At 47.2% G+C, this 22,105-nt stretch overlaps 1 protein-coding gene across 6 annotated transcripts; it reads right to left on the bottom strand.

Moving 5' to 3' along the window:
- Positions 1-4,522: 4,522 nt before the first annotated feature.
- CDC7 (cell division cycle 7) lies at positions 4,523-22,105 on the bottom strand. 6 transcript variants are annotated; one of them, XM_084759560.1, is made up of 13 exons: positions 21,779-22,104; positions 21,275-21,359; positions 19,318-19,393; positions 17,693-17,776; positions 17,321-17,492; positions 16,317-16,410; positions 16,091-16,233; positions 15,108-15,357; positions 14,409-14,504; positions 13,431-13,627; positions 11,550-11,632; positions 9,326-9,475; positions 4,523-5,962 (listed from the first exon to the last, which is right to left on the bottom strand). In XM_084759560.1, the coding sequence occupies exons 5-13, from the start codon at positions 17,485-17,487 to the stop codon at positions 5,574-5,576; spliced, it is 1,569 nt and encodes a 522-aa protein (XP_084615686.1). In that variant the 5' UTR covers positions 17,488-17,492; positions 17,693-17,776; positions 19,318-19,393; positions 21,275-21,359; positions 21,779-22,104; the 3' UTR covers positions 4,523-5,573. The 6 variants fall into 6 exon arrangements, with proteins under 6 accessions (XP_084615686.1, XP_084615685.1, XP_084615688.1 ...); XM_084759559.1 differs by lacking the exon at positions 19,318-19,393; XM_084759562.1 differs by lacking the exon at positions 19,318-19,393 and having other exon boundaries at positions 17,362-17,456.

Below are 22,105 nucleotides of genomic sequence, written 5' to 3'. Positions count from 1 at the left end.
CTCTGGTTATGCAGATAAAATCCTCACTACTTCTGTGTATCTGTAACCTGGGTGACGGACTATCCTTCAAGGAAAGGTGGCGTTCAGACACACTGACAAAAATCAGCAAAGGGCCACATTAACTTTATGAAGATGGAAAAAAATTGAAGCAAGATTTGACACAACTGTCTGGAGACAGTGTTCTGTTAAGATCACAGATGACATGCACAAATGTGGGTGGAAACAGCACATCTGGCAGACAGTGTTACCCGCCAAACTTGGCCTTTTTGTAAAAAAGATAAATAACTTTACAATGACGTGTCGGGTTGCAATCACAAACAGAAAGTACTAAGGCCTAAGCCTACATGTTTTTTGTGGGCTTCAAGACCTTATGCAATCAATGTCTGACTTCTGTAACACAAACTTGTTCCTAAAGTACCGATGCCAGAAACTAAGGGGTCAACATTACTTGATGAGTTTTATTCAGATTTTGAAACAAACTCACTTGGATTCTTTAGAACAACAATCCTTGAGCCACTGGTTTTCACTTGGGTCATTAAGCAAAGCATACTCTTCTCCTTATTAGGGAAAGTCTCATTAGAAAGGCTGAGGTACAGCCTGTTTCAAAACCAGCACTTGGAGCTTATGTTAATACTTTTAAATGTCTAGAGGCCAAGTAAATGAAAACAACGCTAATAACCTCTAGTTCAAGCAGCAAGACCTTTTAAAAAGCTGGCCATAAAGAGCAGTCAAATATGCTGGGAAGTTTTATAATTGGAAAACATGTAACTAACTCTATGAAGCCCAGGCTAACCCTGAGCTCATAGTCCTGTGCCACCAAGCCCAGCCTCCTTAATCTTTCTCTAGAAATGTCTATTTGTAGTTATTTTAAGGCAGTATTATAAAATGGTGTTAGCCACAAAGAAGCTGGAGAAATGACTTAAGTCAGTAAAGCATGTGTCGCTTCAGCATGACGCCAGGACCCACAAACAAAGCTGGGATCTGTATCCCCAGCACTGGGAAGAAGAGACAGGCAGATGCCTGGGGCTTGGAGGCAGCCATGAGCCTAGCTGTGTGGTGAGCGGAAGCTTCAGTGAGACGCCCTGCCTCAAACCTGAGGGGAAGCTGCTGAGGGCGTCTGAGGGCAAACTCTCTCTCTCACACACACCTCAGGCTCACACTCTCATACACGCACCACACACACACAGACACCCCCCAGACTCACTCATATACATCCCACATGCACACGCATGCACACACATCCCCTACAGACTCTCATACACACCCCACACACACACAGCCCACTCACTCATACACACCCCACACACACACAGCCCACTCACTCATACACACCACACACACACACAGCCCACTCACTCATACACACCACACACACACACACAGCCCACTCACTCATACACACCACACACACACACAGCCCACTCACTCATACACACCCCACACACACACAGCCCACTCACTCATACACACCACACACACACACACAGCCCACTCACTCATACACACCACACACACACACACAGCCCACTCACTCATACACACCACACACACACACAGCCCACTCACTCATACACACCACACACACACAGCCCACTCACTCATACACACCACACACACACAGCCCACTCACTCATACACACCACACACACACACACAGCCCACTCACTCATACACACCACACACACACACACACACACACACAGCCCACTCACTCATACACACCACACACACACACACACAGCCCACTCACTCATACACACCACACACACACACACAGCCCACTCACTCATACACACCACACACACACACAGCCCACTCACTCATACACACCACACACACACACACACACACAGCCCACTCACTCATACACACCACACACACACACACACAGCCCACTCACTCATACACACCACACACACACACACAGCCCACTCACTCATACACACACACACACACAGCCCACTCACTCATACACACCACACACACACACACACACAGCCCACTCACTCATACACACCACACACACACACACACAGCCCACTCACTCATACACACCACACACACACACACACAGCCCACTCACTCATACACACCACACACACACACACAGCCCACTCACTCATACACACCACACACACAGCCCACTCACTCATACACACCACACACACAGCCCACTCACTCATACACACCCCCCCCACACACACACACAGCCCACTCACTCATACACACCACACACACAGCCCACTCACTCATACACACCCCCCCCACACACACACAGCCCACTCACTCATACACACCCCACACACACACAGCCCACTCACTCATACACACCACACACACACACACAGCGCACTCACTCATACACACCACACACACACACACAGCCCACTCACTCATACACACACACACACACAGCCCACTCACTCATACACACCACACACACACACACACAGCCCACTCACTCATACACACCCCACACACACAGCCCACTCACTCATACACACCACACACACACACACACAGCCCACTCACTCATACACACCACACACACACACACAGCCCACTCACTCATACACACCACACACACACAGCCCACTCACTCATACACACCACACACACACACACAGCCCACTCACTCATACACACCACACACACACACACAGCCCACTCACTCATACACACCACACACACACACACAGCGCACTCACTCATACACACCCCCCCCCACACACACACACACAGCCCACTCACTCATACACACCACACACACACACACACAGCCCACTCACTCATACACACCACACACACACACACACAGCCCACTCACTCATACACACCACACACACAGCCCACTCACTCATACACCCCCCACACACACACACAGCCCACTCACTCATACACACCACACACACAGCCCACTCACTCATACACACCACACACACACACACAGCCCACTCACTCATACACACCACACACACACACACAGCCCACTCACTCATACACACCACACACACACACACACAGCGCACTCACTCATACACACCCCCCCCCACACACACACACACAGCCCACTCACTCATACACACCACACACACACACACACAGCCCACTCACTCATACACACCACACACACACACACACAGCCCACTCACTCATACACACCACACACACAGCCCACTCACTCATACACCCCCCCCCACACACACAGCCCACTCACTCATACACAACCCCCCCACACACACACAGCCCACTCACTCATACACACCCCACACACACACACACAGCCCACTCACTCATACACACCACACACACACACAGCCCACTCACTCATACACACCCCACACGCATGCACACCCCTCCCACAGACTCACTCTCATACACCACACACAAACACAACCAGACTCACACTCTCACACACACACCCCCACATGCACACACACCCACTACAGACTCACACTCTCACATACACACACACTCACTCTCTCTCTCACATACACAAACAGGTTCCTTACTAAGTTGGACTATAGCATGGCGAAGATGGTTCTCCAAAAGGCTAACATTCCCTGAAAATTAACTTGTAATACTGGCTTAGTTTGTTAACATTACTTTTATCTTCAATTCTTACATGTCAATAAAGTCCTGACCTAAAAGAAGGTAAAATAACTCTAAATTCTAAATTTCTCGAGATTGTTGTGCCCTCTCTTTTGGTAAATTCTTTTGCCCTCTTGCTCTCGTATATTCAACTTGTGAGTCAAAAATTAAAGCTGGGTTAAGACTTCATTTAATTACTGATCCTGCAGTTTTTCCTCCCACCCCCACGCTCCTGGGATGCCTAGCCACACAGCGAGGCTCATCTCTCACCAGGTCTTAAGTAACCCATCTATGCTACTTAGTTCCGACTCATGGCTGGTTACCTGTGCTCAGGTACCATGCATCTGGCCTCCTCACATTTTCCCAACTGAACCTCCAGCACCTGGCTTTAACCCAGAATCCTCCAGCCTGCCGGATGTCCCGCCTCAGCTATAGGCCATTAGCAGGTGACACTTCCACTCAGACACGACAGGTTCCTTCTACGCTGAGACAGTGCTTCACATTTTGAAAACCGTGGTAATTAGGCCAAGGAGCATACTTCTAGATATTTCCACCTTGTCTAGCTTACCTCAGCCGGGTCACTATTTGCATACCTATATCCTCCGTAAGTGGAGGGGCCTGCTCATTAATCGCGGAAGAACTGGTTTGATTTACAGGGCAGGTCTCACTATACAGCCCTCACTGGACTGGAATTCACTATCCAGATCAAGCTGGCTTTGAGCGCAGAGATCTGTCTGCCTTTGTCTGCTGAGTTCTGGGATTAAAGGTGTGCGCCACTGTGTCTGGCTAGAAAGGAAAAATGAAAGGCTGTTTTCCTCTTCTCTCTTCCCCGTTATTCTTTGGCTTTCTCCAGGGCCCAAGTGAGCAAATCAAACACCAAATGTGCCTGGCTTCAGCTACTGTTCTTTAAATAAGCGGTCTGACGCAAGAATCTAAAAGGCAAAGTTTATTATTAAATACATATCCCAGAATATTCAAGTTTTAAAAAAGTATAGCACATGACAAAGTATTCACACAAATATATATTACATACACACATCAAGTAGGTTATGCCGACACGTTGGTCTATCGGTGCCCAAAGCAGGAACGTAAATACTGAGTAACCACAGTCCCTGCGGCCTGTGACGGTTCAAGCAGGGCTCCTCAGCCAGTCCCCGCTCCTGGCTCCTAGGAGCCTCGTGTGCCGCCTCAGACTCGAGCAGTAGGGTGTAAACAGTGCACAAGTTCGTGTGTCAAGCCCTTTGCTGCTTTATTCACTTCATTGTCTTCTTCCCAATCCACCCAGAACTGGTTTCTCTCTGATCACAACCAACTTAGGACAGAAACACTGAGATCAGCCTGCTCCCGGCAGACACACCCCCAGTGACGTCCCCAATGCGCTGCTCGTGTTTCCTTGCGGCAGTTGCCCAACTAGATAAACTAAAATGGTGAGGAAAAAAATACTCATGAGAAGCAGCATTTCCGCCTTAACAACAATATGCACATCATCCGGCTCCAATGTGAAATACACGCAACACAGTAAAGCACCCCGCGGCTCTGCGGTGAGCACCATGCCTTCTCAAGAACGACTGTGGTGGTGGCCACCTCTCCGCAGTGTTTCCTCACACACCTACAGGACGATCACTCTTCCCTATACACCACCAAGAGCCAATGCCCATGCACACAGTGCAGACCACACACCATCTACTTCCTGTCATATTTGGTAATTTATGACCTGTACCTTGAACCCATGCACCAGGCTCAGGCTGCTCCTGAGGCAGAGAAAACCAGGAAACGAACAATCTGAGTCCACATGGTGGTGCAACTCAAAACTCCTGTTAAGGAACCCCAGAATCTTTAAGAATTCTTCATCTGTTTACGCGACACTAGAGCAAATATTGTAATTTCAAACAAAGCAAGCTGCTCCTCCTTCCCTGCACTCGGGTGCCAACAACCTGTGATTGTCCACCCGCCTCACAACGACAGCGGCAGCAGATGCAGGCTCAGGGGCTCGTGTCCCTAAAGAACGGGTGCCGCAAGGCTGCCTCTGCGGTGATTCTTGAGGCCGGGTTTAGATCCAGAAGCTTATCCAGCAGGTCGTAGGCTTCATCGGGCACCGCGTCCCAGCCCTCCGCGCTGGTAGGACAGTCCCTGTGACGGCCCCGACAGCCGCCACTGTCCCCTGTACATGAGGAGCCATCTGAGCGTTGCGCTTCGGAAGTCTGTCCATGGGAAGCTTTGTGGCCAGTGTCCCCTGAAGCAGGGACATGGCAAGTACACCCTGGCGGGTCAGCTGCTAACCTGGGAGTGGCGGCGTCTAGACCCCTGAGTCTCTCACACAGTTTCCTCAAATCTTGTGCTGGAACTTCTTTGCTACACAAAACTGATTTCCCTAAAAGAAAAATATTTGAATATATCAGAAGCAGCTCATGTCTAGTCATGTGCCTCATGGATGTACTTCTGTATCTGAGAATGAGGCCGAGGACCATGCGCTAAGCTCAAGTTGTATTCAACTTCACAGCCGAAAGCCAGACCACAAAGCAAGGGACAGAAAACAGAAAGCAGGGCTGACTGAGCGATGCCAGGTGTTACCTGACTGCTCTAACCAGCTGGAGGCCACACTTTCCCCTCCTCCCTAACCTGCATGCCTGTAGCACAGCTCCTGCCGTGTAGGATGCCCCTGGCGTGTTAAGATACTCCTGGTACACTCTGTTTAGCTCAAGAATCCTATGTGTGAGGCCCACATGCCAACGTCCTGGTCAAGTTCCTGTTACAGTCAGCAGAGCTGAATTACTACGTCTACTGTCATAAGCAACAAAACACGTCTGTCTCATCTACAAGACTGTGAGCTCTTGGAAGAATAAACCTATGCACTTCCTGGTACACACCAGCTGCTCAGTGAATGTTGTACTAGATGCCCCCCAAACCCTGCATTTGCCCGAATAATCTAGATGCTGTTTTAGAACCTCTCCTCAGTAAGAGCGTCATACCTGTCCTTTCTTTCTTTCTCAACGCTGTTCATCTCTAACAGGAAATATTTCCCTCGACTAAGATTTAAGCTCTGACTGCCAGCTCATAATAAACAGTACCTGGTACCTACCCCAGGCACGTTCATGAATGAGTCAATCTACAAACCAGGCCTCAGATTTTTCAAAAATATAAATGTCAGACTGGTAACTCAGTGGAGAAAGCACTTGCTGTGTCACGTGTGAGGACTAGAGCTCTGGTCCCCACACCCACACAAAGGCCTGCTGAGTGTGGAAGCACACCTCTAGTAAGACCAGCTCTATCAGCAACCAGACGCACAGGTGGGCTCCTTGGTGGCGCACGCAGCTTGCCGACAGAGCCATCTGGGCAGTAAGTGGCTGCCTTCAGGTGTTCTAGGTTAGTTATTAAAACAGGGAAGAGTGAGGCAGGCAGGAATGGAGAAAGCAAAGGAAGCAAATGAACTCAAACTAAGCCTGTGAGGATACATGCCAATCCATTTTAGCTTCTAAAACATCTCTTCTCCTTTTGCTAGGAAACTCTAGCCAGAGAAGGATAGCTGTACAGTTTATCCCTGGCTCTGACATCGTAAGATGAAGTTTGGCACATCCCAGGCAAGATAGGCATATAAACTTTAGCACAGGACCAAGAGTACACTTAAAGTATTGAGGGAAAACAACTAATGAATAAATTTGGCCAGGATATACTGTCAGGCATTTGAATTTATTCAGTACAACTGGGTGCACATTTAAGGATCACCGGCGGTGGGCAGGCTCTGCACAGCACCAGGGAGTCAGCGCGGTCATGGCAGGGCACGTCTGTGAGCACTGCACCTGCCTTCTGCACCAGCTCAAGGCTCTAAGACCCGAGTCAAGTAAATGCAGACGCTACACTAGACACCCAAAGCAGGCGTGGTGGCGCACGCCTGTAATTCCAGCACTCGGGAGGCAGAGGCAGGCGGGTCTCTGTGAGTTAGAGGCCAGCCTGGTCTACAAAGTAAATCCAGGACAGCCAGGGCTACACAGAGAAACCCTGTCTCAAAAGGATCAAAACAAAAAGAAAACCACGGCAGTACTGCTATCTCACTAAAAAAGATAACAGCACCATACTGGCCAAGTCCCAGGAGGCTTTGCTTGCTGCCGTGGGCTTGCCCCGTAGCACTGTTGCTCGGATGTTACTTCCATTCGGGGCCTCATTCTAACTCCTGCTATGAGAGAGGGGAGCTCAGTTTTTCAACACAAGGTTTTCCTTCTCTTAAAGCTGTTTAACGGGAGGTGGAGAGTTGTAAGTTGTTAAGGACAAAGTAAGCATGCATTTCTCTGTAATGTAACACGCACCACTACATCCTGTTAACCTCACACAAAATGCTCCCACACAGGCGGACAGCACACAGTGCAGTCAGTGCTGCTGACATGCTTCAAGCCTGCTGTGAGACCGCTAAGACCACACAGGCACAGGGCAGCTTAGTCGCTCCTGAGGTAGGCCAACCATGACGCTGTCCTTACCATCCACTGGCTGACCCAAGCCTCTGGGAAGCAGCAACTCTACAACTACCTGGAGAATAAACACACGGCAGGCAGCGAGCTGTCGTAATTCTCAGGCACGCCACAGAATGCAGTATCTCGGCCTTCAGCTGTACTGCGAGGGTTTATGCACACAAGCTGAACATGGTATCACACACCTGCGATACAAGCACTCATCATCACGCAGAGCATTAAAGTGTGACAGACATCATCACGTACACAGTATTAAAGCGTGACTGACATCATCACATACTGATTATTAGAGCGTGAATGACATCATCACATACACAGTATTAATGCGTGATTCACATCACCACGTACCAGTATTAAAGCGTGAATGACATCATCACGTACACAGTATTAAAGCGTGAATGACATCATCACGTACAGTATTAAAGCGTGAATGACATCACAGAGTATTAAAGCGAGACTGACATCATCACAGAGTATTAAAGCGTGACTCACCTCACACACAGAGTATTAATGTGTGACTGACATTACACACACAGTACTAATGACTTAGTATTAACAGTGAAATTTACATTTCTTTCTCATCTAACTGGAAATCAACTTATTAATCTTAATTCTTCCATTGTAATTTGACTTTTATTCTATAAACACTTTTAGTAGTAAATCCTAATCTGTTGAATATTAAGCACTGTGTACTTGACACTGAAGTAAGGACGACTGTGAGAGCAGAGCAGAAAAGTGTAGTACCAGTCCTTGGTGTCCGTGGGGTTAGGGTAGCAGAGAGACAGAACACGCAGACCTTTTATGGCATATTGTCATACGTATATACTGTGTGTACATAATACATGTATATAATGCGTATATATTGTACATATGTAATGCTATATATGTACACACACATATATATTTTGTTTCTGTAGTGTTTTTGAGACAGGGTCTCCCTGTATACCCCTTGCTGGCCCGGAACTCAGATACTGTGTATGTGATAACGTCAGCCATGCTTTAACACTGTGTATGTGATGATGTCAAATGATTGTCATGCTTTAGTACTCTGTGTGTGATGTCTGTCACACTTTAATGCTCCGTGATGATGTCAACAATTGATCACACTTTAAGGAAAATCACTGTTTTCAAGCAAGTGAATAATTTGCTAAAAACATATGACTTTATGAATATTAGACAAATTTACTTGCAAGGGGAATTTTAGAACAATTTATTTAGCAAATTATAGTTGATAATGAAAAAGCACGTGCTTTGTTCTAGGATACCAAACTTACCGAAAGCTTTAGCAGCCTGGACAGTTTCCCTGGATCCTCGAATTGTCATGATTTGAGCCAAAGCAGTTAAGTCATCACTGGCCTTGTAAAATGGGTACCGTCCACTGAGCAAGGAAAGGAATATGACACCTGCAGACCACATGTCAATCGCTGTGACAGAAAACACACTTTAGAAACAAGCCTCAAATTCTGAATGTATGGTCATCTAACTCAGCAGCTGCAGACCTTTTCTGATGACAACATCTTAGAAGCCTTAAAAGTTAAGAACACAGGACGGACTCAGCATGGATCCCATCAGATGGTTCTAGAATAGATATTTAAGTTTCTCGGGAGATTTTAAGGTATAATTACAACCCTCATTTAACATTCTTCCTACAAAGTAGTGTTCTCTCTCTCCCTCCCTCTCTCTCTCTTTCCGAGACAGGGTTTGTCTGTGTAGCCCTGGCTGTCCTGGACTCACTCTGTAGACCAGGCTGGCCTCGAACTCACAGAAGATCTGGCTCCCTCTGCCTCCCAAGTGCTGGGATTAGAGGGGTGCACCACCACCACCCAGTAGTTTTCTCTCTTGAACATACTGGTGAATTAGAAAACATTTCGTCATTAGAAAATTATAAGTAAACGTTCATAGGATCAAAGAAAGTTCAATGGCTGCACGGGAAGACATCTGGATGCGCTTCAGGATGTGACTCGGCAGTGCAGGCGTTTCCCTCCTAGTGAGAACTAAGTGTTAACACCAGCACAGCCACAGCCCTGGGTCTGAGCCCCGGCACCACAACCAAAGCAGAGCCAGCTCAACATGGCATCTTCTCCTAAGCATCCTAGTGTTGAGTTACTGCCCTGGCCCCTGGGCACTCGCCACTGTTCTGTCACTGTGTTCTCCTCCACCCTCGGTGCTGAGGTTCCTCAGAGTCGTAATCTCCTCCCTGCATAGTCTCTCTTACAGTTTCATCATTTACAGCTGCAACTACCATTTCTACACTGATGCTCGCTGAGCTCCTTCCTGAGCGTCAGTCTGCCTTTTACTCTACGTGGATATGCTACAAACCTCAGCCCAGCACGGCACAATCCAATGTTACCTTCCCTACAGCCAGGGCCTCCCTCCCTCCCTCCTTCCTTCTCCATCTAGTGTCTGGGCACATGTCCACGACCCTCATGCTAGTACTATACACACCCAGAATGCCTTTTCCTTCAGGACTCCATGTAAGTTTGGACAATCATCACCTTCTAAGCCATGATGTCAACTCCTGACCTCTCACCTGGAGCACATAGGATACTAGCCCACAGACTCTTCTCCCTGTCCATCTGCAGTGACCTTCTAGAACAGTCTTTATTGTCTGTCCTTGAATAGCATCTAGGGCACACAGCCCGTGTGTTCCTCTTTCTGGTATACTCCTAACCATTTCCTGCATCACTTGTACTGAGCGACACTAAGTTTCCTCTGCAACTAGACTATGGGGGTTTTGAGTTTCTCAGGTCATCCTCAATGCCGATCCCAACTCTACAGTATTTCCTCAGAGGTGCTTTTTTTTTCTATGAACTTCCTTTCATAAACCCTTTGGATAAGAATAGATGCTCCTCAACACCCTAGACAGTCTTATCACCATTTCAGTAAGTCATTTTGTAATTATGAGCATGTGTGTCCTAACTATGACATAACAGTCAAGACTCATTTTTCTGTCACTGGCCAGCACAGGACAGATGCACAACGATGTCCTCAACGCCCGAGATCCAAGGGAACGGCAGGACTCACTGTACATTTAACAGGGCGTCTTCTAAGCTCTACCACTTTTTGGATTCTAGAAACCTTTTCTCTTTCTTTCTTTCTTTTTTCAGTATCTGTTAACTGCTACTGTATTACTTTCATGGTAGCAAACAAACAAACAAAGTTAAAGAAAAAGTTTACCTGTACCATAGATACTAAGTAAACAGTAAGTGTCAATCCTAACACTGACAAAAACTGTTGAACACAGCCTCCCTAACACAGGTGACAGCTACAATTCTCTGTAAAATCACCTTGCAAATAGGATGAGCAAATATAACCTACGAGGCGGGGCAGGGGTCATTTAAAACAAGCAGCATCAAGATCAGAAAGTTCTGTAAAGAAGCACACTATCTGAGAAGTGGGATGCTGCACTGCTGGGACTACCTGAGGCTCAGTGTCAGGCATCAGTGGTGACAACAAGCAGTCTCAATGGTGCTGCATTTCCTGAGCTCTGTACCGTACCTGTAGTCTGGTTAGGACACTTTGTCAGGACCTCTGGCGCTCTGAATCCTGGTGTGCCTGCTCTTGGGGCAACCTGCTGCTGCCTTGTGAGGAATAAAGGAGATGCCTCGTTATGAGAAAGTGGTCTATTAGTGGGCATGGTGGCACACACCTTTGACCTCAGCACTTGGGAGACAGAGGAGAGCCAGCCTACACAGAGTTCCAGGACAGTGAGGCACATAGAGAGACTACCCTGTCTCAAAAAAGAAAGAAATTTAGTTGAACTATCTAAGTCTAAAAATTAAGTTCCCACAAAATCCTGTCCTGGTGTCAATATAAATAATTTTTAGTTTAGTTTTGTTTTTGGAGAAAGGGTTTCTCTGTGCAACCTTAGCTGTCCTGGACTCACTTTGTAGACCAGACTGGCCTTGAACTCACAACGATCCACCTGCTTCTGCCTCCTGAGTGCTGGGATTAATGGCGTGTGCCACCACGCTCAGCCCAAATAAAATTCTTAAGCACTGAAAACTGAATGCAATAAACATTCTGGATATTATCTTTATTCCTCTAATCCTCACGCCCTGCCTAGCCTCCCCCCGCCCTGGCCTAGCCTCCCCCCGCCCTGGCCTAGCCCCCCCACGCCCTGGCCTAGCCCCCCCACGCCCTGGCCTAGCCCCCCCACGCCCTGGCCTAGCCCCCATGCCCTGGCCTAGCCCCCCCACGCCCTGGCCTAGCCCCCCCACGCCCTGGCCTAGCCCCCCACGCCCTGGCCTAGCCCCCCACGCCCTGGCCTAGCCCCCCACGCCCTGGCCTAGCCCCCCCACGCCCTGGCCTAGCCCCCCCACGCCCTGGCCTAGCCCCCCCACGCCCTGGCCTAGCCCCCCCACGCCCTGGCCTAGCCCCCCCCACGCCCTGGCCTAGCCCCCCCCACGCCCTGGCCTAGCCCCCCCCACGCCCTGGCCTAGCCCCCCCCACGCCCTGGCCTAGCCCCCCCCACGCCCTGGCCTAGCCCCCCCCACGCCCTGGCCTAGCCCCCCCCACGCCCTGGCCTAGCCCCCCCACGCCCTGGCCTAGCCCCCCCACGCCCTGGCCTAGCCCCCCCACGCCCTGGCCTAGCCCCCCCACGCCCTGGCCTAGCCCCCCCACGCCCTGGCCTAGCCCCCCCACGCCCTGGCCTAGCCCCCCCACGCCCTGGCCTAGCCCCCCCACGCCCTGGCCTAGCCCCCCCACGCCCTGGCCTAGCCCCCCCACGCCCTGGCCTAGCCCCCCCACGCCCTGGCCTAGCCCCCCCACGCCCTGGCCTAGCCCCCCCACGCCCTGGCCTAGTCCCCCCACGCCCTGGCCTAGCCCCCCCACGCCCTGGCCTAGCCCTCATACCTTGGCCTTATCTCAGTTAGATTTTTAACACAATTTCCAAGTATAAAAACAGATGGTAGATAATAAAAACCATAATAGGAAAATAGAACACAACAGGAATTTTACGTAAAAACTCTTTTGTTTGGGGATGCTGAGTTATTGGTATATTCATTCACATGTGCATTTGAGTTAATCAGGAAGAATCTATAAAAACCAAGTCCAAAGGAAAAACTTTCACAGCAGAGAAGAGCAGCATTGTTTGGTCCTGGTTATTCAACATAGGCAGGAATAAACACAGCAGAAACAGTGACATCTGCAAATAAAAGTATCCAGGAGCCTCCTCCCCCCACCCCTAGCTGCACATAAGTGCACATGTGTTTTCACCAAGTGAGTATGTGACAGCAGGTACTGCTCAGTGTACCGCTGTGTGCCGGGAGGGACCCATGTTTCTCCCTCTCCCTCACTAAACCCATATCCCACCCGCCGTGTCAGTGGCTCATCTTTCTGGCAGCACGCTGACTCTGCAGCACCAGGGAAACACCTTACCTGGACAGGCAATCGCTGCAGACTTTGTCTGTTCCATAGCAGTCGCATGTCACGGCAGCCATGCAAGAACTGGCAGTCCTCCTCAGCACACCAGTCACAGCCTTTAGCACACCAGTCACAGCCTTTGTAGAAGTGGGTGTCTTTTTTGTTGCTTCCTTTCTGGATATGATGTCCACAGTCTTTGACTGCCTCATGAGCTACAAAAGAAGCTGTGACACTTGACAAGACGTCCCCAACTGCTAGCACAGCAAAGGCAGGAACAGAGCGTAACCTCCTTCAAAACTGGAGCTACTGGACGGCCAACCAGCACTGACTATTAAACGCTCCAAGGATCCTGGACATGGCTGTACACGTTAGTAATAGCAGAACTAGGGAGGTTGAGGCAGGAGGATTCCAAGTTTGATGACAGCCTAGTCTACGTAGTAAAATCCTTTGTCTCAAAAAAATTTAGACTCTTTTGGGATTTTCTGTCAAATAATGTTAAATTTTACTAGTTAGCTGGGCAAACATTTGACTCTTTATTAGAACATTTCCCAATGCACTAGAAGAGAATTCTAATGTCCTAACAGCTACTGATCACTAAGTGCAGCTTGCGGCTGCCCTGCCGCAGTCAATCTGTTGTTCAGGCTGTCCTGCTGTCACAGGGCACCTAAGCCAACCTGAAACCATACACCCTCGAAGCACTTTACAGGTCTTTAAACTGCTGTGTGTTATAACTGTGAAGTGTTGGGAGCTTACAAGGTGGAGTCTAGGCCTGTTCTAAATATTCCTATAGAGAAAGAACAGAAATAGATAATCAAAGCAAAAAATTCCACCACAACAAGTTCAGGAAAAAATTAAAGGTTGAATTTTTGAGTAACTGCTCAAAGTAGTAAAACTTCCACCAACTACCACACGCTGCCCCTGCGACTGGCTCCCTGAGCTCGGCAGTGGGTGGGCGGCTGACTGGCGGGTGAGCTAGGAAGCTACATTACTTACTTTCTCTGCAGGGCTCTCATGTGAAATGGAGCTGTGTATATTGAAATTTCTTTCTCCAAAAACAGAGCGCTGGACAGAAAGGCCTACAGATCCCTCCTACAATACCAACAGAACAAGGAGAGGAAGGGTTACATCTGTGACACTGCCTGCCAGCTCACTCTGCCTTAGCGTTAGGACTTAAGTGACATAGACAAAAACAGCTACAGGCACCAAACCACTCTGGGAAAGAAGAGTCTAGGCAAAACTCTTACAGGACAAACTCGCACAGACCTATACCCTCCCACCCACCGCCCCCCATACCATTAAAACGCTGAGGCCACCCTCACGGTGCTTCTTTTTCCTGTGCAGCCAAAATGGAGACACGTACTTCAGAATCTCCTCTATAATAATGCTTTTGAGAGAGAGGGAGAGACAGACACAGAGAGAGGGGGACAGACAGACAGGCAGACACAGACGGACAGACAGACAGACACGGGGTGGGGCGGAGAGACAGACAGACAGACACAGAGAGAGAGGGGGAGAGACAGACAGACACAGAGAGAGGGGGACAGATGGACAGACAGACAGCAGACAGAGAGTAGACAAATAATCTAAACTTCTGTAACACAGGGAACTTCTTTGATCACATACTGCAACCTGTGGCTGCACACTGAGGGGAACCCTCCTCAACGTTTGTGTCTGACACGTAAGAGGCAGGACCTTTGCATCTCTTCCTTGCTTGATGCCAATCTGCGCGTTTGCGTAGGGTCTTTTGACAGAAGTTTTTGTGGCACACTGCTGGTCCAGATTCTTAGGTGCTGGGCGACTCAGTGAGCCCTTATGCCCAGTGACGCCATGATACTTATTTCTTGAACAACCTTCCTGCTGAGCTTCAGACTGGACAAACCTGAGCAGCTCTATTTTTGTGTCATGAGTTCCTTGGGCCAAACCAAAGTCCACCAAAGCATACCTAGGAAGCAAAATCAAGTATTATAAACTTCCTATGGAGATTTAATCTTAATAAAATTGTATGAACAATTAAGAATTTATAATATTCCTAAAAAAAAAAAAAAGAAGAAAAAAATTCCAAAGGACTTAAAAGCAAAGACTGAAAATTAAAGAAAGATGCATCCTCAAGCCGACCAGCTGAGCTCTCTCTCTCCCTCCGGCCTGTGCTGAGACGAGGCAGAAGAGGAGTGCAGAGCAGAGACACAAAGCAAAGCCCTCGGTTGCTCAGCAGTGGGGAGGCAGCGTTACAGTGGACAGTCCTAACTGAACAAGCCTAGAAGTTACAGAAAAGCAATGGCTAAGGAATTAGTGTTAACTTCCTTAATGTAAGTATGATACTTACATAACATAAATGCTACGTTCAGTTTATAAGGTCTCTTCCACATGTAATCAACAAAAATATCCATATAACAACTTTGGTGCTCAAACAAAAAACCGATTATGTTGTCCAACGTTCTCATCTACTCCAACAAAAACATGAAACCTAGAAACAAGGCTCTCGTGTGACACGGGCTCAACTCTAAGTCCCTCCCATGTGACCGCATGTCGCCCGATGTGCGCTGTGTTACACTTGTATTTTCCTCATTTCATTTCTCTCTGACACACCAACAACGTGAACAGAAACAACGACAACACTGCAGTCTAAGAGATGGACTCCGTAGCTGTTCACGTCTCCTGGGATTCTCCGTACTTACTTTTTCAGGCGTCTGTTATACAGGAAATTGCTGGGCTTCACATCACGGTGAACAATACCAAACTGATGAATCCGCTTCAAGGCTATGAAGAGATTAAACATATATTCCCGAACTTCTTGAAAGGAAAGAGAATTCAAAATGTCCTAAAATAAAGTTATGAACAAAGTCACAAAATTGTTTCAACCGGATATTTAGCTGATTAAAGTTCAAAACTATTAAAACTTACCAAAAAAGAGTCATGCTCCAGATACGGCATCGCAATCACCACGTGGTCATCTCTCCTGAAGCAGTACTTGACTCCCATGACGTTGTCTTGCCCCCTAGTGGAAAATGCACTGTCTTAAAAACCAATTATTTTAGCAGGCATATGTACTTCTATTACAAACTGCAAAATCACATTACTGAATATAAGCATTTAACTGACATTATAAAAGATAAAAATTTCAAACAAAAATAGCAGTTATGAGGTCACTGTAATAATCCAAGCCTGAGCTATCTACAGCCTTAACTGGGGAAGTGAACAGCCCTATATTCAGCCAAGGTCTGACCCGAGCATTTTATACCTATTAATAAACTCAGTCTTGAGAGATTCTGCAACGCTCAGTCCTAAATGGGACGTCTCAGCAAACCTCTCCTGTCAGGGCCCAGGGAGCTACACAGAAGAGGGACACAAAGATGTAGGCGCTAGAAGGCATGCATGACATCTTCCAGATACAGCAGGACTGACGTGCGCACATGCTCACGGACTGTGGCAGCATGCTCCAGTTGAAGCCTCAGGGGTCCCTGCACTGTGGGCAGCAGGGGTAAGACGTGAGCTCCCACCACTGACCAAGAAGCCAACTGACACCTGCTCGCACAGAGAAGACTAGTTGTCTCCAATGGCGTCTCACTGGGTGTGCTGATCACCCGTAAAGGCAGCGGTGCCCAGCAGATGCCAGCACACACACAGCTCAGGGCAGCTCTGTAGACTCTGGTCTCATGTTGTGCGTGAATGTTTTTCTGTAGCCCATGCATTGTGTTTTCTGACCTTGTGTTTCAGTGGGTTTTGTTTGGGTATATGTATGTTTCTCGTGGTTTTTCTTTCTTATTCTAACCAGTGCATGGTACAGAGCAAAGCACTAGCCAAGAGCAACAATTAACTGAAAACTTTAGGGACAAGTTTATCACCCCTGCTGTCTAAGCATTATAAACCAGACCCCTGGTCCCCTGACCCGTCTTTAAAGTGCCTACCCCGCAGCGGTCAGACACTGAAGCTCGGCTGCAATTCTTACAGGGTGACTTGTTGGGATTAAGTGTTTCAGCGCAATTTTTTCTTCATGTCCTGCTTGCGACTGTGCTGTGGCCAAATAAACAGAGCTGAAGGTGCCTATGAAGCAATGACGGACATTTCCCAACATTAGACCTTGAAAATGTTAAGGAAAACAATGCTGTAAGAGATTTTAAAAAGTCCTAATGGCTACTAGATTAAGTTATAACTTTGTCTTATTCTAAATATTTATTACTTTCATTCTTACCAAGGTGGAGAAAATCTGTCACCATAGTTACTAACATCATTATGGCTTTTCAAAAGTTTAACAATAGTGAAATATACCCCTAACTTACCTTCTCCGATTTTGTCCTTAATTTTGAACACACTGACAAGCTGTGGTACAGCTTTACAAAGCTCCTCAATATCTCTTTCAATGCCTATGACAGAAGTAAGAATCTACAGTTAGGATCAATGAGAGACATTCTGATTTTTGTTGTTGCTCATGTTGGTTCGGGACAGGTCTTTTTACAGCCCACACTGGCTAGGGCTTGTGACTCCCCCATCTCTGCCTCCCAAGTACTGTTACACAAATTTGCAACCATCACCCAGCTCACACTTTCTCAGGTTAAAAAAATAAAGCAATGACAGATATTTTAAAAAAGGAATTAACTACAAAATGATAAACATTGAAGTCCTATAAGAGTTAAGAGTTGCAAATTAGAAAATTTTAACTTGCAGGGGGAAAAAAGCCCCCAAATTAAACACAGCAACTCTCTATTGTATTGGAGGTACACACTAAGAGATACTGTTAGTACACAGTTGACCGCTAATAAGAAAATGCTAAGCTTAAAGCAAAAAGAGCTAAAGCTGGGCAGGGTAGTGCAGTAGTCCCAGCTCCTCAGGAGCCTAAGGCAGGAGCTTAAGGCTAGCAAAGGAAACAGAACAGTGGAAAAGTGTTTAAAACTCTGCAAGCGGGATGTGGTGGTGCATGCTGGCACTTCCAGACCTGGGACAGGGAAGCGGCCAGCCTCAAATACATACTGACTTTGAGGCCAGCCTGACTCAAAACAAATACCCAAAATATAAAAATGAAAAGCTGGGCACACGATGTGTGCTGTGCTCACTAGATGGCATAACAAGGGCACACTCCAGGACTCTTGATAACAAAGACACAAAATCTTACAGGCTGGGAAGGTGTTGTGCACAGAAGACAGTCTATCCTCACAATCTTCTACGGTTCTCAGTGTGTGGGGAAAACTCGCTCAGTGAATCCCCAGAGGTAATGCCATCCCCTAACCCTAACCCCCCAGAAAAACTGTTACTTTCAAGTAAATATGAAAGTATCCGTAGCTCAGTAAGTGGAGGCAGTAACGTACAATCTATTCAACCATAGCTACAAAGAAGAACCATGTGACTGTCTTCAGACTCTACTGCAGAACCGAGGACAAGCATGAGCTACTTTCTCATAATTACACTCAAAAGTTTAGGGCATTTTCAAAGTGACTTCAATTTCACATGCACTATTTCCTCACATGGTTGTTTCCTTGCAAACTCCAGGACAGCCAGGAGACACAGGGAGACCCAATCTCAACCCTGACCCCCAACAAAGTGTAACTATAAGAGTAGGAATTATCACAGTCACACATTTAGCATTTCCCGTGTGACGAGCTTCATGTAAAGCATGCTGTGTAAATGTATCCTAACCCTGAAATACCCAAATGGCATGGACACAACTATAACCTTTTATCCCAAGTTTTATTTTCTTCTGTAGATGATAAAACAACAGCTGTTGATGTAGCTAGTGCCGTTTGCTGTGTAGACATGACTGGCCTCAAACTTGGGAGCTCCTCCTGCCTCTGCATCCCAAGTGCATGAAAGGTGTGTGCCACTAGTTTTGCCTGTGGGTAGCTCAGTGTGCCACTAGTTCTGCCTGTGGGTAGCTTGGTAACATTAATTCACTCTTCAACCACTGACTCACCTCTAACATGTAGGAAACTGCCTGCACCATGGGTATGTTTAGTAAGTGCCCATCATAAGGGTGTTTTCAGTCTCACCTGGAGGGATAGTAACAGTTAAGTGTATGTCATGGTTTTTTGGGGGGACTTCGTATACTAACTTAAATTTCCTATACTTACAGGATCATATAATTTCATACAAGCTGGAATACTTTGTGACAGGAGATGTAAACTGAATCTGTCTCATACAAGATGGTACCTGTAACCTATTGTGAAAGCACGCACTTGGGTATTAGGACTCTCTAGGATAATTTACCACTATGAAGGAGACACTCAGTATAATTTAAACTTCATTCTTTTATCAAATAGATTTTTGCCATTTCACTTGGAACATACAACTTAAAACACAAGTTTGTTGAGAGAACAATAAGCATTTAATCCAATCCTATGTCAGCTACTTGTGCAATGTAACACTTTTCTTAACAGGGGAAAACTGAAAATGATTCAAAACTTCAACAATAAAAGGCAATAACAGCATATTAAGCAATGGAACGTAAATCGAGCTGCAGAGTAGTTCAGTACATAAGAAGTTTTCAAGGTATGTACCAAGCAAAACACAGAGCAGAGGAGCTGGAGTGATGCTCGGTGGTGGGGCACTAGCCTAACAACACAAAACTAACTCCTGACACTGAGGGGAGCAACATTAGAAAGAAGTTGATTACGATCCCAACTTAATTTTTAAAGTGTGTATCTAGGGCTGGGAAGATGGCTCAGTTGGTAAATGCTGGCCATGAAAGCATGAGTTCCTGAGTCTGATCCCAAAACCCATGTCAAAAAGGCAGGCATGGCAGCACACACACGCAACCCCAGAGCCCGAGCAGCAGAGCCAGGCAGGTCTTTGGGGCACACTTGCCAGCAAGCTTAGCCAAACTGAGCTTTCAGCTGAAGATCCTGTCTAAACTAACAGAAGGGTGGGCAGGACTGAGGGAGGAGTGATTCACAAGACTGTCCTCTGGCCTCTACATGCATGTATATGTGTGTTCTATTTACAGAGACATAGACAGAGACACACAGAAAACTAAATAGTGAAACATGTTTTTCTTTGGTTTTCACATTTTCTTCAATAAGCATGAATAATTTGTTGTATTTCAGAAACTCAACAACACTCCTGAACAAGGGCTTTGGTATTCATCTGCTATGGCAAGAATTTCTCTTATACCATTTATTTAATACCATCAAGCCCCTACTGTGTGCTGCATAGCTCTCCGGTTCTGCATATGCAAAGATACAAAAAATGTCCGAGTCCCCAACAAAACGTCAATAAGGAGTGAATATAAAGCCCGGGCACACAGCAGCTCCACTACCTAAGCTGATGTGCACTGCACCCAGACCTCATCAGTTTCAGTCACACTAAAATTATGTTTCTAATACAGCTTTCGCTTTTTATTAAGTCACATCAAAGAACCCCATGGATAAAGTCCCAGGGCGCTTTGAAAATTACTATCGGCACTATTTGTAGTGTCCTACATTGGGTCACAGAAAAGCCACACAACTTTTTAAACAGGAAATAAAGACCACCCTAATTAATTCACCAGGTTTTCAAGATTATCAGAAGAGGTGTACTACTCTGAAAATAATTCTAGGACCAGACTGGATTCATGCATCCATACAAGGAACGATGCGCAAAGAAGCCAGACTCTATAATATCGAGTACTAAATGCTACATGAATATGACTAAGCTGTTGCACTGTGTGTTTATTTTTCAAAAAGCCAAACTGAAAAAGGAGTTATTGTAACAAAACGGGGGGGGGGGGCACACTAGGTAACAGTAGTACTTTAAGATTAATCTAACAGCATATAAGACAGATTGGAACTCCGAAGAGAAAAGGGAGGAGACAGTTGAGGTTAGGGAAGTTATTTCAATAACAATGAATGAGTGAATGAGGCAGGCATGGAAAGGGAAAACACCGCCACACATACCCGTCCAACAGCAGAGAGGAGTGGAGGGCTGCGCGCGGGGGACAAACACAGCGTAAACGGAAGAGGATCCTCAAGTTTTTAAGTTCTGAAACAGCATACCATAAAGAGGGGCGTTGAAAAGGGCACTCACCGTGACAATGAAAGAACAGTTTAGTTTTAGCCAGAAGTTAAAAAAAAAGAAGAAGAAGAAACATGTGATGCTAGGCTCTTTAAAATGCAGTTAAAGCTTCTGGGAGTATACATGTGCACACTATACATTAAGTCAAAATCAGTATCTCAGGACCGAGACGATGGCTGGCTTTTAGGAAACAATACGGTCAAGTGGAACTCATGCACGTGGGCACAGTTTATGAGTCAGGCGTGTGTGTGTTTTATGAGATTGTAAATTAATTACATCTCTCACTTCCATTTCCTCCTAAATAATAATAATAATAACAACAACAACAGTTAGAATGGCTGCCCGCACAACTTCAGAACCGTACAGCCGGGCACTCAACACCGTACCTGGAAGTTTATCATCCTGCTCACGCTGTTTTAAAGAGTCACCAGCCGGACACCTGTCACAGCCACGCGAGAGAGAAAACGCCGTTGGCTCCTCCATCTGAGTCCCCAGAGGCCAAGTGCGGGCCTGGGAGTCAGGTCCTCGGGGGTCGAGCAGCAGCCGTGAGCTCCGGAACAGCGTGAGGCAGGCTCGCCACAGACCCGGGCCGCGACTGTGAGGGAGGGACGGCGGTTAGCACCGACATACACCCGGCGGGGGCGGGGAAGGCTCGCCCGGAGCCGGCCCACGCACCTCCCGAAACCGGCGCCCACAGGAAGCTCAGTGCGCAT

Source organism: Acomys minous (assembly GCF_964271855.1).
Source record: "Acomys minous genome assembly, chromosome: 15".
Lineage (NCBI taxonomy): Eukaryota > Metazoa > Chordata > Mammalia > Rodentia > Muridae > Acomys > Acomys minous.
Note: the sequence above shows the minus strand (reverse complement) of the source record. Positions and strands in the feature narration are given on the sequence as shown.

Bases quoted from the DNA above. Each gene is read 5' to 3' on its own strand.
- CDC7 (XM_084759557.1), bottom strand. From the start codon at position 21,875: ATGGAGGAGCCAACGGCGTTTTCTCTCTCGCGTGGCTGTGACAGGTGT. The intron at 15,358-16,090 runs GTAAGTACGGAG...TTTGCTTCCTAG, and splicing joins TATAACAGACGCCTGAAAAA to GTATGCTTTGGTGGACTTTG. The intron at 13,628-14,408 runs GTAAGTAATGTA...CTTCTTTTGTAG, and splicing joins ATGAGAGCCCTGCAGAGAAA to CTCATGAGGCAGTCAAAGAC.